The sequence below is a fragment of the Prionailurus viverrinus genome, chromosome B2 (assembly GCF_022837055.1).
Source record: "Prionailurus viverrinus isolate Anna chromosome B2, UM_Priviv_1.0, whole genome shotgun sequence".
In the NCBI taxonomy this organism is placed as follows: domain Eukaryota; kingdom Metazoa; phylum Chordata; class Mammalia; order Carnivora; family Felidae; genus Prionailurus; species Prionailurus viverrinus.
Genome location: NC_062565.1, coordinates 22,154,498 through 22,173,724, shown reverse-complemented (window position 1 = coordinate 22,173,724; position 19,227 = coordinate 22,154,498). Strand labels below are relative to the sequence as shown.

Below are 19,227 nucleotides of genomic sequence, written 5' to 3'. Positions count from 1 at the left end.
ACACACACACGCCTAAATACCTCAGAGTCAAACTGCAGAATGATGAAAATAAAGAGAATCTTGAACACAGTATGAGAAAAGTGATTCATTATGTATAAGAGATCACTAATAGGATGAAAACTGACTACTCATCAGAAACCACGGAAGCTAGAAGCCAGTGGGATGATATGTTCAAACTGCTGAAAGAAAAAGTTAAATAAGAACTGTATATCTAAGAAAAGTATCCTTCAAAAAAGAAGGCAAAGGCAACTACACAGAGAAATAAACAAAACAGTATAAATGTATATTTGCTTTTAATTCTTTTTTCTGATTTTATTTATTTATTTATTTATTTATTTATCTATCTATCTATGAGAGGGAGACAGAGAGTGAGTGGGGGAGGGGCAGAGAGAGAGGGAGACACAGAATCCGAATCGGGCTCCAGGCTGTGAGCTGTCAGCACAGAGCCCAACATAAGGCTCGAACCCATGAACTGTGAGATCATGACCTGAGTTGAAGTCAGACACTTAGCCAACCAAGCCACCCAGGCACCCCAGATTTTAAAGACAGCTTCATAAAGCAGTAATTGTAAATTGTGTTGGTGGGCTTATGATGTAGAAAGATGCAATCTGTATTACAATAACAGAACAAAGGCAGGAGGAGTAGAACAGAGTTTTTGAATGCTATTGAAATTAATTGGTATTAGTATGAACCAGGTTGTTTCAATTTATGGTTTTAAATTATAATCCCCAGGGGATTTACTAAGGAAAAAAGTGAAATATATATAGTCAAAAGAAACAGAAAAAGAATTAAAATAGTATACCACAAAATATTTTTTTTACACAAAGTAAGAAAGTAATGGAGAAATAGGGGAAGAAAAAAGACATAATGCATATGGAAAGGATATAGTAAAATTGCAGATATATATCAGTAATTATATTAAACACTTGTAGACTAAACACTAAAGTCAAAAGGCAGAGACTGGCAAGATGGATAACAAAACTGTATGTTTTACCCAAGAGATGCACTTTATATTCAAAGATGCAAATAGGTTGAAAGTAAAAAGATGGAAAAACAGGCTGTGAAAATAGACTCAAAAGATAACTGGAGCAGCTATATTTATGTCAGACAAAATAGACTTTATGACAAATATTGTTACTAGAGACAAAGAAGGAAATTTTATAATGACAAAAAGGTAATGCTATTAGGAAAACATAATAATCATTAACATACCCATATCTAAAAGCAGAAGGGAAAAATAGACAATTTAACAACCAGAGGTGAAGAGTAGGGGGGAGGCAAAAGGGGTAAAGTGGGTCAAAAGATACAAACTTCCAGTTATTTGAACGTTGGTAGTTGAGACCTTAAATGTCTTCATTACACACACACACACACACACACACACACACACACACACACAAATTTTGTAACTATGTAATTTATGGTGATCATTTTGCAATATACACAAATATTAATCATTATGTTGTACACCCAGAACCAATGTCACTTGTACCCTAATAAAGACAAACAAGCAAGCAAACAAAAAAAAAACAATTTAACAAATAAAAGTTGGATACTTCAATACTGCACTTTCAATAATGGACACAACAAGCAGGTAGAAGATTAACAAGCAAATAGAAGACTAGAACAACACAATAAGCCAACCGGACCTAATGGATGTCTACAAAATGTCCTACCCAACAGCAACAAAATATACATCTCTCAAATGGGAATGAAACATTCTTTGGAATAGACCATATGTTAGGCCATAAAGCATATCTTAATATTTGATCCATTGACATTTAATCCAATTACTGATAAGTAGGACTGATATCTGCCATTTTACTGGTTCCTTGCTATATGTATTATGTTCTTTTTCTTCTTTATTCCTCATTCCTTCTTTACTTTGTGTAAAAAGATATTTTCTAGTATGCCATTTTAGTTCTTTCTCTGTTTCTTTTACTATATATTTTTTTCAGTTTTTCTTTAGTAGTTTCCCTGGGATTATAATTAACATTCTAACTGAAAACTCTAGTTCAGATTAATACCAACCTATTTTTAATAACGTACAAAAACTTTGTTCCATTCCCTTTGTCCTTTGTGCTATTATTATAATTTAGATTATATCTTTCTATATTGTAAGCCCAATATAAAATCTTGTAATTTTAAAATTACTGCTATGTTAATTATATTTCAGTAAAAGTATTATTTAAAAAGTGAGCTCTAGAGTTAACCCCTTTGGGTTTGTAATTCAGGCTATGCCACTTATTGGCTGCTGACTATGTTTAGGTTACTGTGCCTCAGTTTCTTCATCTATAAAAGGAGACAATAATAGCAAGCACCCTAACAGGTTGTTAAAAAGATCAAACAAGTTATTATGTGTCACCCAGTTAGATCAGAACCTGGCACAATGGAAGCACTCCATAAGCATGAGCTATTTTGATTCTTTGGAGGTGGCAAATAACTTTTACCATCCTTTCTTCAAGGCTCTGGTATAGATTCAGAGTGCATATTCTTCATTCTCTAGTGACAGAACTCATGATCTTGTTCTAGAGGAGTCCCTCAAAGACAATTTGGCTGACGGTAACATTAAAAAGATAATCTATTTGGGGCGCCTGGGTGGCTCAGTCGGTTGAGTGTCCGACTTCGGCTCAGGTCATGATCTCACAGTCCGTGGGTTCAAGCCCCGCGTCGGGCTCTGTGCTGACAGCTCAGAGCCTGGAGCCTGCTTCAGATTCTGCGTCTCCCTCTCTCTCCTGACCCTCCCCAGTTCATGCTCTGTCTCTCTCTGTCTCAAAAGTAAATAAACATTAAAAAAAATAAATTAATTAATTAAAAAAAAAAAGAAAGTATGAGTTAAAAAAAAAAAGATAATCTATTTGAAAAGAATGTCTTCTGTAGATGTTTGGAATTGGTAGCCTGGATGTATCACAGGTTAGTTTTACAAACATCTGTAAGCAGTTTGGTCTATATTCAGAAAATTTTCTCTACTTTTTTTCATCTGGAATTAGTTTTTGTATAATCCTTTTTTGCACATACAGTAATTAAAGCTTAGTATTATACAAGAATCTGAAAGTCCAACTAGCTGGAACACACTGAGTCTCTAAAGCAATGTACAACATAGATCAATCTAAACTTCAAAAACACACCTACAATATGCAAACCAGTATGCCCAGTGCAGAGACTGCAATGAGAATTAGGATCAGTGTTATATCCCGTGCTGGCCTCCAGGTGTGAAGGCTGCTTAATTTCTGCTCTAAAACTTGTTTCCCAAGAGCTTTATTGATAGAGTCAATACTTCCCATTGCAGCAGAGATTTTTGCATTTAGAGTGAAAAAAAAAATAAAACAATAACAACTGTACTCTTTCCAACAAGTGTTGAAGGAAGTTGGAATTTTTGTAAAAGAACGAGATTCACTGATGCCAAAAACTACAAAATTTTTCTGTGGTGTCTGTTTGATTTTTTTTTCCTTCCTTGAGAGCTGATGTGAAGTCAATTTGCAAAGCAGCACCTAGTGAGTGGATCACAGCTGGCCCTGTGCAGATGAACAGGTCTTCACAGAGAGCAAGTGGTAGAGAACTATGCTCTACCTTTGTAGAAGCATATGGTACTTCTACATTCTAGAACTTTCTGGAATTATGAGAGGAAAGCCCTTGCTGGAAGAACAGTGAAATTTATTAAAACTTTTTTTTTTGAGGGGGAAGCTAGAAATCTCCCTAGAGATAATTAAGACCAAACTCATACATTTACATATGAGAACATTACAGCCCAGAGAAATCAAGCAACTTGCCCAAAGTGACCCAGCTAATTAGTGGCAGAGCTAATTGTATTACCTTACATCATGGAGAGAAGAGAGGGAGGGAAAAAAATTACAAGAATAGTCTGACTGGATATAGTGTTTTTCCATGATGCCTTGGGGAAAAACGAAATAAAATTGTGATTACTTTCCACTTGGATCACTGACTAATGCTTAGATTTTTGCAACTTTGAGCTGAAACGGATAAATACAAATGTGCTTGTTCACAATTATTTTCAAAAATTAAATTGAAAACACCAGTTTAATCAAACCTCCTGAATTTCAAATGAAAAGGCAATAAAGGAGGTAAAGACTTGCTGGTTGTTTTAGTGTTCACCATTTTCCCAATTATCTTTAATATCATATAAAATGTTTAAAACTTTGAGTTAGGATGTTTTCTACATCTGCCAATTGGCCAATCAGCTGGACCTCAAGAAGCAGACGGGTCAGCTATGGATCTTGGCATACACGCATGTGCTCAGCCCCCTTCTCTTCACATCCTGAGGGCATGGATAGCACGAGCTTCCGCCCATCTCTCTTGAAGCTCCATTGTCAGGAGTTGAACAACTTCCCTGGGAATGTGAGCAGGATGGAAAGGGACATGGGGAGGAGTGGCTTAGAAACTGAACAAAAAGAAGTCATGGGATCTAGAGAGCTGTTGTCTTCCAGAGGGAATTTGGGACACTGTTGGCTGTTGGACCTCTAAAACTAAGAGAGTGAGGAGTGGGTTTGTCCTTAAAGAAGCCAGAGATTAGACACTTAGAGGGTAGAGAAGCAGAAAAGGTGGTGAGAGGTGGAGAACAAGGATCCAACTTCTCACTGAATGCACAGCCTGGGGGTATCAGCTCCTTCAGGAAAGCAGGCAAAGAGCCAGGTGTTCTTGATGGCATAGAGGAAAGGAGTGGCAAGGGGCTGGAAGGCAAGTTAGAGCAAGTTTGGATATTCAACATCTGTGGTCATACGAACACAGGCTAACTCTGCATAAGCTTTCCTTCCTGCCTGCCTGGTTCTTGAAGCAGATTGATCTCTGGTTGTCTCATCTTGGTGCTTTAGACTTTTACAGGAATATCCTTGAGTTTCATCTGTGGGCCAAGGTCATTTCCCTGACATTCTATCTGTGAACAGCACAGCCAGATGATTACAGGGGGGTAATGAATTTGAGCCCATGGGCACTTCCCAGGTGAACAGCCTTTGCCTTTGCTCCCCTGGGCTTAGAATCGAAGCCCCTTTCCCTCATCTCCATGCTGCCTGGTGTTATATTTTATACAGTTCTATACATGGTTGTCTCATCCACGAACATTGGATCAAGCTCCTCAAGGGTAGTGGCTAATTTCTCTCTGAATCCTTAGCATCTGATATTTGGACATATTAGTGCACAATAGTGTTTGTTAAATGAATTAAATGACACTTATTCAGTTAAATGAGCATTAAAAATGTTTTCCAACCAATTCCATTTATTAAGTCCTTGCTCTGTGCCCTGCACCCTGTTACATGCTGGCAAAACAAGTGAAAATAAATTAGATCAGACACTGCTCCCCCTGTGGGGGCTGCAGTCTGGTGGGGGCCAGCCATGAGGTGGGCATAGTTCTTTCACCCAGAATCATCAAATCTGACTACATCCTCTCCAGCAAAAAGGACACAGGATAAACGCTTTCATTTACAAGGAGAAGAGCTGTTCACGGAAATACCTTCGTGACACTAATAAGTGCCACCATCCTTTTCTTTGAAAATTGTTTCCATTTCCACTGTGATAGTCATATAATGAGGTGATCAGACTGAGCTCTTTCAAGGTGAGGCCAAACCGTCACCTTACCCCTGCCCATCAGAGTGAGCTGTGTTCTCCCTCCTCAACGAGCCCTCATATCCCTATTCACTGTTTGCACTGCAGCTAAACATCGCACAAGCATCTTCATTAAACTGTCCGCAGTGATTCATAGATGCCTTCCTCCAGAGGTTACACATAATTCAAAACCCATTGGCACACAGGGGACAGGAGGCTTAAATTGTTCCTTCCAGGATATGTTACCTTGCGTTGGCCTTCTCAGAATTTCATCTGCTACTGTGAGGTCCAATTATTTTGTCCAGCTGTGCCCTTCCAAGGTGGCTTGGCCCCTCCCTCTCCTGAATTGCTAAGAAGGGGACTGACTCTTCCCTCTGTGGGCATCAGCGGTGTGTCCGCTCTGTGCAAAACGGCCCCCTGTGAGGCGAGGCACTTTCGAGGAACGTCTACCATTCAGGGATCTGAGGTGGCAAACCAGGAAGCAGGAAAATAAGCAGTCAGCCCTCCACAGTCTGTGGAGCTAGAGGGAGAAGAGTCAAGGCATGGACTGAAACCCCACACTTCAGCCACCTTGGTCTTGGGGAGTGCTGAGGATAATATGCCCTTGAAAGCATTCTTGCACTCTCCCTCTGAACCCTTCACACTGGCTTACTTCTGCTCTGGGTACACTGGGCTTTGCTGAGTCACAAGGAAGAGGACACCCTGGGCCACTGGGGCCCACTGGACAAATTAATTCACCACAAACTGTGTACCACCAGGACACCTCAGTGTTGAAGAGATGATGGAGGCACAAGACAGAGATACCAAGAAGTCATTCTCATGGTTGCCTTTAGAAAGAGAGGAGGGGGCAGGGCAAGGAGGGCAAGAATCACACACAAATCAAGAGGTAGTTGGGGCAAGTTTGTCTGACTGGAGGCTGAGGAGGGTAGTGGGTCCAGGACCTTGTGGGGACGGCACTTACTCCTGAGATCCCTGCTAGGAGATTCGTTAGGCTGTGTGTTGTCAAGCTATGCTGTACTGGCTTCTCAATGCTCAGCTGATGACCACCAAATCCTCCCTGCCCTCACCTCAGCCTCTGTCAGCCTTCTGCCCCCCGACAAACTATAGCTCAGGCAGCTCCTGCTTCTTACCAGTGGCCATTACTGATCTAAGGAGCAGGCACTGAGGAGCACTGAGAAGTCTGGGCCTAGCACTACAGTAAGTACTTTACCTATATTACCTCATTGAATTGTCACAGCTTCCCCTTCAGGAAATGGTTATCCTCATTCTACTGATGAAGAAACTGAAGCCTCAGAGAGGTGAAGTCATTTTCTCAAGGTCACACAGCAAGTAACTGTCTAAGCGAGAGCTTGCTGTGGGGGTGTGTGGAGGTGGGGACCATGTATTGATTGATGTGTCCAGGGAAAGTCCCTACCAGCTTTTTCAATCAAAGAGGGTCTCAGAAATACTTTTGGTTTTATGGAACATCTATAGTTGGTAGGATCCACTAGTGTTTGCACTGGGAGGGTTGGGGTAGACACAGATTTCTGCTTTTGTTTTAAAAATATTCCAAAGTGAAAGAAATAGCTCAGTCATCTTAGGACATGGGACACACCCCTCTTTTTCAGACTGCTTCAATGTGCTTAGGTTGATGGCAACATACCGCCTCCAAGAAATTCCAGCTGTGTGACTAATAATGAAGGCAATAATAACAGCTAACACTCATTAGGCACCTGTTATGCTTGGCTCTGTGCTGAATGAAATAGGAAATTTGCTTTAGAGGAGGAAAGAGGCACAGAGAGGTTATGCCTTGCCCAAGGTCACACAGCTGGTCAATGGCAGAGCCAAGCTTTGGACTCAGACCTTACTGAGCCTTTAATCTTTGTGCTCCATGGTCAGTTGTGTCCCAGGTTGGGTTAGTGAGACGTTAGTCACCATATATTGAAAACCCACCATGCACCAAGCACGGGGAGGGAAGAGGAGCCTAGGGCAGTGGTCCGGTGGTGGAGGATGGGCAAGGGTCTCCAATCAGGAATCATAGTCCCAGGGTGATGGGACATTTGTGGAAGGCAATGAGGGAGCAACGGGCAACAGGGACAGGGAAAGGAATTCAAGTAGAAAGCCGAAAGAGGAAAGGGTTACCAAGAACAAAATCTATCAGCTTCACAATTTTGTATCAATTTTGTTTAGGGCTACATGGGGTTATTTGCTAGGGTGCCCACTGAGATTTATGATGGGGGCATTTAGACCAATAGGGAGGAATCATTTCCAGCCACAGTTGGCTACAAGGGCATTAAGTGTGTGTGTGTGTGTGTGCGCGCGTGTGTGTATTTAAGGAAAAGGTGTGCAGTACAGAATACCAAATAATTCTCATTTTGCCATTTTAAACTGTGACAACAGGCTTTTGGGGCAGCTATTTTGGTCTGTTTTTGTCATTCCATATACATTCAGGGCTGCTATACTGTAATTCCAAGGGCTTAAATGATGCTTTAAATTGCTGTTCAATTTATAGAGGTGAGGTTTTGTCTTGCCTGTCCTCTCTTGCTTACCATTGCTCAGATCATTCCCTTCAAATGAACGGCACTGTTTTTTATTCATAGTAGCACTCTGCTACTAGTTCGGCGATTTCCTCCTTGCAACATCCTCAAATGAGCGTTTACCAGCACTGGCAAGTTAACGCTGCTCCTACAACTGGGATTCATTCCTGTAACACGGGGGAGTTAAGGCACTTCTAACTTTTAATTTCTCTTAAAATGAGCTTGTAACTTCCTCCTATCCCCATTCGTATGCTTTTACAACTGACAGTGTTTTTAGCTTTATTACTTATAAAGAACAACCATAGGAGACACATTTTTGGCTTGGAAATTCCAACTAGTTCAATGCCTGGCAGTTTTCCCCCATGCAGACCTCCATAAATATCTTTTACATTTGGATTTCTCCCCTCCTTTTAGAATATTGTTTTGGACTGAGCAGGTCCTGTGGACTAAGGAAATTTCTTTGGGATCTTAAACTCCCCATAGTCAGCTTGTGATGAAGTTGTTCAGGGCAGTGAAAGAACTATGTGGTTGGTACTAGTAACAATTTCAACTTTACTCCCATTTCTATTTCTTTTTTTAAAATAATCTTTAAACTTTTTTTTAATGTTTATTTTTGAGAGAGAGAGAGACAGACAGACAGAGCGCAAGGAGGGGAGGGTCAGAGAGAAAGGGAGACACAGAATCCAAAGCAGGCTCCAGGCTCCGAGCTGTCAGCACAGAGCCCGATGCAGGGCTTGAACTCATGAACCATGAGATCATGACCTGAGCCGAAGTCAGACGGTTGACCAACTGAGGCACCCACCCAGGCGCCCCAGACTCCCATTTCTATTTCTGATTGAAAGATGAAATCACAAATCAAGAAGAACCACATCTTTACATTCCAAGAGCAATCCCATATTGCAAAGGCAAAAAAAAAAAATGTGGTTAAGGGTCAGGTGTATTTGCATTTTATTCTCGGCTTCTCAAGTATTTGACCTTGAGCAAATTACTTTAACCTTTCTGGGCCTCAGTTTCCTCATCTGTAAATGGCGATATAATAAGAATCCACATGATAAAGCTGTTCAAAGAATAAGATACGATTGACTACACACAGATACTGGTACATAGTAAGTGCTTAATAATTGTTAGATATATTACTCTTAGAGTATTGAGAAAGAGAATGCTGGGTTCCCATATGTCTGCCATTCACCATAATATTCTTATGCTAAAGTAGAGAGCAGCTACTGTGGGCTCTGGCCTAAAGGCATAGCTAAAACTATGGGCTTTTTCAGTGGTTGCTGTCATAATGCAATGATCGATCTTTATTACTAGAAACGCAAACTGCCTGTTCAGTAACATTTTTCATTCATTAGCTGAAAACAATCTCTGCCAATCAGACATTTCTGACTATGGTATTGAACAATCCTTAAAATAGAATGGGAAGAAACATTAGGCCTAGCCTGTCTTGTGGTAAATGTGTAATATCACTTTAATATGATATCAGCAAATGCCCTTGTAAATCAAACTCACCACACCGAATCCTTGGTGAGTTTGGAGTTCACGTTCCCATCTTCTTCCAGGAAGATGTCCATTTGCAAATTGGCATCATTATCATGGGCTGAGAAATAATTGGTAACAACTCTCGCTGGTATCCCAAGGCATCGCAAAACTGGAAGCAAGGACAGACCACAATGAAACCCATCACCAAAATGTAGTAAATACATAGTGAACAATCCCTTCTCATAAGGGATTTCCTTCTTTGCACGGGTTGTCCTCAAATGTTCCATACTGAAGAAGGGGGACTACTGTCAAGCTTTGGGACTATGGATAGAAATCTTGCTGTGTGATCATTCAAAATAAGTGGAATAAAAGGAGTAAAATCCCAATAACAGGGTTACAATTGTTTACTTGCTAATCATACAGTCATTAAAGTCATATTATTTTAGTTCATCTAATGGGACTATGTTGCTGAAAATAATTTAAAAAAAACTCAGCTAATAGGAAGCTATGAGAGAGGGCCTCAGTGGTGTTAGCTCTCCTGGTTTGAATTTGCTCTTGTGACACTTGGTAGAGGGTGACACTACAGATTCATTTTAATTGCTAGATAATAAATTACCTGGATGCATCTCTTGCCATATGTACCTAATGATTAAAGTCAATCCAAATGCCCTCCCTGGCTCCCAGGATGCCAGACATCAGGGCTCATTGAAAATAATTCAGCTGACAATTTTAAGATTAATGACTTGGCTTGCCTTTTTTCCCCCTCAGAATAGTTTAGCATTTTTAACCAAAGACTATCCACCTCCTTCAATAGAACAACCTTGAAAGTCCAAACTTAAGTCTGGTAGCGTTCAAGTGTCCTCATTAATGGACTTAATACCCTAAACAAAAATGATGGCACTTACCACCCGCTTCCTGCTTCTGTCTTCCTCTATCGATTCACAGACCCTATTCAAGGCATGGTTTTACCAGTAATATGATTGGCACCCTAGTTCTATTTCAGGCTGACCACTAATTCCCAAAATGAGGCTTGTTCCAGAGTCTGCCAAACTCATAATGTTAAGGACAGGTGAAGCCTGATACTGGGGCACCAGCAGCACCTTCCTCCCAACTTCCCTCTTGGGGTTTATTCTTACTGTGACTTCCTCACATTGTGCTTCTGCCTTAGCTTACCACCAAAGCCTGTTTTCAGGAATAGACTTGATGACTCTTTCATACAAAAAGCATAAATGTGGGAATGCAAGCTGGTGCAGCCATTCTGGAAAACAGTATGGAGGTTCCTCAAAAAACTAAAAATAGAACTACCCTATGACACAGCAAATGCACTACTAGGCATTTATCCATGGGATACAGGTGTGCTGTTTCGAAGGGACACATGCACCCCAATGTTTACAGCAGCACTATCAACAATAGTCAAAGTATGGAAAGAGCCCAAATGTCCATCGATGGATGAATGGATAAAGAAGATGTGGTATATATATATATATATATATATATATATACAATGGAGCATTAATTGGCAATCAAAAAGAATGAAATCTTGCCATTTGCAACTATGTGGATGGAACTGGAGGGTATTATGCTAAGTGAAATTAGTCAGTCAGAGAAAGACAAAAATCATATGACTTCACTCATATGAGGACTTTAAGAGAAAAAAAAAGATGAACATAGGGGAAGGGAAACAAAAATAACATAAAAACAGGGATGGGGACAAAACAGAAGAGACTCGTAAATATGGAGAACAAACTGAGGGTTACTTGAGGGGTTGTGGGAGGGGGGATGGGCTAAATGGGTAAGGGGCACTAAAGAATCTACTCCTGAAATCATTGTTGCACTATATGCTAATTTGGATGTAAATTTTAAAAAATAAAAAATAAAAAAATAATTATTTTTTAAGATGTGAATGTTTAGCATTGTTAAGCAATAAAGTAACAAATATACAAATTATAAATATAAAACAGTGAAAGAAAAGCGTAAATGGATGGAAGGTGTTCACTATTTTATCTGGTTCTAAGCCTGAAGGAATTACATTGGGATAGTGAAATTGTAGACAGCAGGAAGACACAAGGGAGAGAGGGTCCTTTCTGTGTTCCTGGAGGAATTTCCTATGAGAAGCTTCTCCCATAGCGTACCCTCCACATGGTCTGGGCTTGGGAACGGTGAGGGAGGGGGCTACCTCTAATTGTTATTCCATCATAAAGTTTAACTTCTGCTAGAACATCAGAGACCAGCACTTCTACAAAACTGATACACTGGCCTTTATTTCTTTATTTCTTCTAAATATATTACTTTAGCCCTTGGATATATGCAAATGACTAAGAAAATAATCTTACCTAGTTGAATCCCATAGAAAATCAAAACACACAACACAAGACTCACAATTTCTTTCCACTTGGCTATCACTGGCTAATCTTGGACTATTACAACTTTGAGCTAAAACTGTGAGGCTTCATGATCATTTATAAAAAATGGCCTCATCCTGGCTTCCAGCCACCAGTCCCTCCTTGATTTTTCTGATTAAAAGAAAAAATGCTAACTAGGTAAAAAACATTTTTTATTAACGAGCAAGCAGAAAGGACACTCCAACTTGAGCTTAATGTTTTCTCCAAGGCTGTAGAAATGGCAAGTGAATGGAAATCATTACCAATGATGAAGACATACTGAGATAAATGTATTTTTAAAAATATTCACTGAATTAACAATAATGTTGTCCAGATCTAGAGAAGCAAATGCCATTTCAAAAAATGATGCATGAGGCTGAGGAGAATAATTCTGTTCTCATATGTTTTCCCCTATAGATTAGATGTTGGGTGGATTAAAAACTAAAAGGGAAACTAGGGAGTAAAGATTGTTCATTAAGTTCTGATATCTAATTGCTCAGGGGCATTGAGATTTGCATGTAAAAATGGAGATGAGACCACCTGTCACAATCCCTACCACAGTTATGGTAAAAATTAAGTGCATATATTTATAAAACTTCTCAGTGATAAACAATAGGAGAGTAATAAGCATATTTATAACATTTTCAATAACAAATAAACAGTATATATCTTTTATTATTTATCACTTAAAATTTTGTTAATTTAGTCTTTTTAAAATGCGGGGGGGGGGGGTGGTTACTGAAAAGAAAATGGCATATCTTTTCCCTCACAAAATTTCTTTGCCCCTGGGCCCCTTCCTCCCATTTCTCTTGGTGTTGAGTGATGGATTATGTAGGAAATAGTCCATCATCCTTTCTATAAAGATTCTGCAGTCAAAGAGAAACTATGAGCATATTTGGCCCAGTACAATTTAATTATGCATTGACTACATCCCAGAATAGCCATCCATAAATTCTAGAGAGCTAACAGGGGTTGCTAGATCTCTTTGCCAGTTTATAGATAAAATGTCTTCAAGTAAAATTCCCTTTACATTAAAAAAATGTTACTCAATTGGATACTTACATGTGTTAAAGACACCAGCAAAAACCCAGCACTGACCATACCGGACTGGATTCTTCGTACTCTGGTATTCCAACAGAATGTCAACGCTTCCGGTCCAGGCTGATGGGGGGACACCATAGGCATAGATGTTGTCCCAGGATCCAACAAGGACACCTTCATCATCTTTGGCATTAACCTAAATGAGACCATGAGTGGTAAGAAGGAAGAAGGAACATTTAGAAGAGTTCCCTCTAGTCTCTGACATCAAGCAAGCTAAGGCATCCAGTGCCTTCCAAATGTCTTCATGATAAAAACAATTCCACTACTGTTCCATTCACTGTTGTGTCATCAGGGAAAGTGACACAATAACTGTGCAAGAGAAAACCAAATAGCCAAGGCTGCCTCTCAAATAACATATTATCGAAGTTAAGGTGGTATTGAATAGCAGCTAGGAAGAGTTGTAATGTCTTCACCACATGCTTAGGAAAAGATATGCCTAGGACACGGTCTGGTTGGAGTAGTGAGGAAGAGAGGAAGAGCACCCACAAAAGAAGACAGCTCAAATAGGGATCAAAGAGGGACCTTGACTTTGTCGAAGGAGAATTCGAAACTGACACATGACAAAAGACAGATAGGGAGAGTGGGGGCCTAAAGTCTGATGGTCTAGTGGCTTTTGACTTTTATGATAAATTGTAGACTCTAATGAACTGAAAAAGTAAGCAGATGTCATAGGAACCCTTAACAGTTAGTAAGACATTAAATTCTTATGAATACCTTACAATGTTTGTTTTAAACAAGTTGCAATAAAAAAAGTATTTCCTTTATGATTGCTTAAGATTTGGGTTTAGGGGCACTTGGGTGGCTCAGTCAGTTGGGCGTCTGACTTTGGCTCAGGTCATGATCTAATGGCTCGTGAGTTCAAGCCCCACATCGGGCCTGGAGCTGCTTCTGATTCTATGTGTCCCTCTCTCTCTGCCCCTCCCCTGCTCGTACTCTGTCTCTCTCTCAAAAATAAATAAACATTAAAAAATTAAAAAAAAAAGATGATTAGTGTTTATAGTTATGTTAAAAGATATCTTCATTTACAGGAAGGGCCTGGGTATTATAGTGTAAGTATGGGGGGAGACTTAAAAATAGCATTCTTGAATATTTGGGAAAATCTTACTGCACATTCAGACCACAGTTTCTGGTAGCAGCAGACCTCGAGAGCAGGAAAAAAGACATTGTGTGTTTAGACATTAAAATGGTTAAGAAGTAACCCTTTCATGGCCTCAGTTTTTTGGAGGGCACTATTGAATCTTACCTCTCTTGGTGTTACTTTCATCATGTTTAATTATAGTTAGAAGATCGTCTAGGTAAGGAGCAGAGGGAGCTTTTCTAAAAACTGGTACCACTTCAACAATGGTTATATGGTGACATGACAAGGGGTTAGAGCCTTGCTCTTCAAACTGTTGTCTGTGGACCAGCAGCAGTATCCCCCCAGGGAGCTTGTTAGGAATGCAGGATCTCAGTCCCCACCATAAACCTACTGAGTCAGAGTCTGCATTTTAACAAAATCCCAGGGTGATTTCGTGCACATTAGCTTGAGAACATTAGGTTTAGTCTATGCCGAGAAGATATTAGCAAGCAATGTGAAATGTATGATTGAAGCAGGTGTGTTTGGATTATGAAAACCATGGAAGATACATTAAAATATAGTGCCTTTATGTGTTCAATGCCTTGCCAGTTAACAGCTCAGCCTCAGCACTTGCTCAGAGCCCTCTCTTAGGCTTACTGAGTTTAGTTGTATAGAAGTCTATTCTCCTCACTAGGTCATAAGTTCATTAGGAATAGAGATTTTAAAAAAATCTATGTCTTTTTACTTTTAGCAAGAATTGGCAAAGAGTAGGTGCTCAATAGTGGTTGAATAACCACTTGTATATTCAACAAGCATATAGGTATTGTATATCTGAATAGGAATAAGACCTTCTCCCAGGAGAGAAATGAACAAGAAAACAATCAAGTGGAAGTAAAGTTTACTAATGCTAAGACAGAAAGATGTACAGGTAAGGTGGAGGCCCAAAGGAGGTAGTAGTCAGTTTCAACAGGTTGGAGGGTGGTGGTGGTTGTGGGTTGAATAGAGGAAATTACATGAAAGCTAGGTCTTGAGTGGCTGAGAGCCAGACAAGACCATCTACATAGTGGAAACAGTTTGAATAAATGCTTAGTGACATGAAACAATATGGCAGGTTCAGGCACCTGTTAGGAGCTCTGCATGGGTATCATGTAAATAAACAATAGCAGATGAAATAAATATAAAATATCAGAAGAAAACATGTAAAATGTGCAAACACCTTCTACTGTGAATGACAAACCTTCCACTGAAATACGAGATTTACTCTAGCACTGAGTATTTGGCATTTCCCAAAGAGGGTCCTTCTGGAAAGTGTTCTCTAGATCACCATTCAATTTGATTTAGATAAACTATTTCTCCTCCTTGATTCTGTCTGGTCAGGTTAAAGTTGGTTTATTTGTTTAATGTAGAAAAAAAGTAATTCTTTCAAGATTTCTGAAGGACCTTGTTCAGCTAATTGCAAACTCATGCCTTTGATGTAAACTTTGACTTTATCATGTAACTCTGTGAAATGACTGGGGTGCAACTGGGTTTAGTCAACCATTTTGGCTCTATTTATGATCAACATTTCTCTTTGCAGTTGAATTGATTATTTAAAAATCTGTGTCTGTTATAATGAAGCCTGAAGAGTGCCTTGGTAGGCTATGATGTAGTTTGGTCTTTGTGGATAGGCAGTCTCAGGTTTAACTCACATTACCATTGCCTTATCCTTATCCTTGAGAAATAGAATAGGGCCTATGAATCTCAGAGGAAAAAAAGTTCCTAAATTATGGTTCTAATGACTGATTTTCAAACAGATAGCTATTAACTAGGAGGACTATTTATAGCATTTGGCTGAACCCAGTCAGCTAAGGGGAAGAGAAAAAAAAAAAAAGCTCTCTCCTCTACAGACCTTATAATTGTGAATGCTGAGCTGTTTCCCTGTTGCTAGATAAATCACAACTCTCATTTATTAACATTTGGTTGGATTAGCTACTGTTTTCTAATTAGAATATTGATTTCTGAGGAGCCCAGACACTGAAAGAGGTAAGTCTTTAGTGACACATGTAAAGAGTTAAAGTAATATCTCCCTCCATAGACAACAAGATATGTTTGGGGGGAAACTTCAAGGGCATGCTGGTCTTTCTTCATGCCACAGTTGACTGTTTTAATACCCTGTCATGAACTCAGAGTTTGACCAGTGTCAGAATGAAATGTCTTGGACTTGTATCATTGGTGGTCTAGGAGACATCATGAGCCAAGGATTTTGGACAGGGAGTGTTATTCAACTACATTGAGGTTGCACTAAATTGTCCTCCTGTAATATCTATAATATGGGAACAGTGAAAAACCAGGCCCCCCCCCCCAGTCATTATCAGCAACCCAGTGGCATAACATAATTCAGCAAACTACAAAACCTGGTTCCAAGAAAAATTGAGGAATATGTATTGGACTAGAGAAGCAGCATGACTCAGCACCTGACCCTCATCAGTTTCTCAGAAGCCCTACTGTCAAGTCCACAAAATCCTGAGACTTCTCAGTAGTATTTCAAAATCTGTAAAGAAACTAACCAAATTAAAATGCTGATCTTTTTCTTGTTCTGACCAGAACAGTGGAAACAACTGCTGTGGAGAAATGGGTGAGAAATGGTCTGCACCTCTAAAGAGGGAGACATTCTGGGACTACAGTGGGGAAATGACCTAGAGTCTGAAAGTTACCCTGCCCTTCATGAGCTACATCTCCAATTAGATGGGGTGGATTCTCGGATGAGAAATTTAACAGAACCTTAAAAGGAAGAGCAGAGCTCCAGTATTCTAACAGACTCTGCCATCTCTTCAGCTTCCCTTCCCTCCCCCTTCCAGCTTTTCTCAGGGTACTGGAGAGTAGATAGAATGAAATACATTTGCCTTAAACTGTAGTTCAGAGGAGAAATCCAACTAGTCTTAGATTGGGAAGTGTCAACATTTCACCTACAGTATATTAGAGCAAACAGGACACTTGGAGAAAGTTATGCAAGTATTTATACTTGCAAAGGGGGAGGGAGAGAAGGAAGAAGGGAGGAGAGAGAAGGAGAGAGAGAAAGGGAGGGAGAGAAAGGAAGAAAGGGATAGAGAGAGGGGATGAGAGACAGAGGGGGAGGGAGGGAGATAAAGAGAGGAGGAGAGAGGGAGGGAGACAGAGAAAGAGGGAGAGAGGGAGGGAGGGAGAAAAAGAGAGGAAGATAGGGAAAGAGGGAAGGAGAGAGAGGGAGGGAGAAAGGGAGGGAGAAATATAGGGAGAGAGAGCAAGAGGGAGAGAAAGGAAGGGAAAGAGAAAGAGAAGGAGGGAGGGAGACAGAGAAGGAGGAAGGAAAGGGGGGCAGAGAGGGAGGAAGAGGCACACAGAGAGAGATGGAGAGAGAGAGGGAGGGTGAGAGAGAGGGAGAGAGAATATGAAAAAAAATAATACATAGAAGAAAGTAAAAGTAGGAAACAAGGAATTTTCTCACAATCTCTTAGGAGATCATAGATCTAAATGAACAAATTGAAGATCAAATGACATCATCATGGAACTAAAAATAAAGTATAAACTATAAGGAACAGAGTAGATATTGTTAAAAATAAAATTAATGATATAGAAAAAAGCTTGAGATAAAGGAAATACTATGGAAAATATAATAAGATTAAGTTATTTGGAGATGAGGTAATAGTTATTGAAAAAAGGATGATACAACATAAGAATAATTATTATCTTTAAAACAGAGAACCCAATAAATGAAGCAATATGTATTTATGACATAAGAAAATTTTGCTTAATTGAGGAAACATTGAATTTATACTTTAAAAGGACAATCTGAGGAGTGCATGGGTGAATCAGTCAGTTGAGAGTCTGACTTCAGCTCAGGTCATGATCTCATGGCCAGTGAGTTCAAGTCCCATGTCAGGGTCAATACTGACAGCTCAGAGCCTGGAGTCTGCTTTGGATTCTGTGCCCCCCTCTCTCTCTGCCTCTCCCCTGTTCATGCTCTGTATCTGTCTCTCAAAATTAAATAAACATTAAAAAATTTAAAAATAAATAAATAAAAGGACAATCTGTGCTCTGAGGTGACTTGATGTAGAATTCTCACTGCTTAGGAACTTTAATTAATTAAGCTATTCAAACTCAAGAATAAAGAAATAATTGTTCAGTCATATAGACAGAAAATGCAAACTAGCAACAAGGGAGGAAATTAGGCTGTCTTTAGACTTCTCCACAACACCATTCACTGGCAAAACACAGTCAATCAATATTTACACAGTCCTGAGAGAAAGAAAGGTTGGCCCAAGAATGTTATGAACAGCTAAGAGGTTCTGTAAGTATAAAGGCAGCCAGCACTCATTTTCAAACATGAAGAATCTCAGGGAATACACCATCCATTATAACCAAACTACTTGAAAAATGATATCAAGATAATTAAAGGCTGAATCAAACAAAGAACCCAGGAACAGAGACACTGTGGTAAGAGATCTAGTGATGAGAAAAACTCATGTATGTTTAAAAACCTTTGGGAATTATGGTATCAGAATGAATATGAATTTTAAAATTTGATAATATAATGATAACAATATTAAAAAGATTAGACATGAGGGAGGAAAGAGGAGAGGAAGAATGGAAGTATTGATGTTTTAATGTGTTGGTCTCTCTTAGATAATTAACATCATCTAAAATTAAAACATAATCTAAAAATATATAATTATTCTTTTAATGGTTTTAATAGTTTTTAAATAATCTTAGAGGGATCTGTTAAAAACAGTATTTCTTGTAGTGAAGAAACATTTATTTGAAGTTTAGCAATGTCTTCGGTTGCAATTCAGAGTTTTATTTCTGTGAAAGCAAAACTTAATGATTAAATAAGACTTAAAATTAAATAGAATTTGAGTACACTTAAACGTAATGCTTTTTTAAATAAAATAGCACAACACTATTTGGCATAAAGGGAAGCAAACAGATTAATGGAACACAATATAGAACACAGAAATAGACTCCAGCAATATAGTTAACTAATTTTTGACAAAGTTGCAAAGATAATTTCATAATCAAAGTATAATCTTTACAACAAATGGTGCTGGAACAATTGGATATTCATATGCAAAAATGAACTTTGATGCATACTTTGTCCCATATAAAAAATTATCTCAAAATG

At 39.2% G+C, this 19,227-nt stretch overlaps 1 protein-coding gene across 1 annotated transcript in view; it reads right to left on the bottom strand.

The window, feature by feature from the left end:
- Positions 1-19,227, bottom strand: part of F13A1 (coagulation factor XIII A chain) — a 163,846-nt gene that overhangs the window by 57,792 nt on the left and 86,827 nt on the right. Inside the window, exons 7-8 of the mRNA XM_047860279.1 lie at positions 12,995-13,169; positions 9,582-9,720 (exon numbers count right to left, since the gene is read on the bottom strand). Of these exons, the coding sequence (XP_047716235.1) occupies positions 9,582-9,720; positions 12,995-13,169 (314 nt within the window). The remainder of the gene's footprint in view (positions 1-9,581; positions 9,721-12,994; positions 13,170-19,227) is intronic.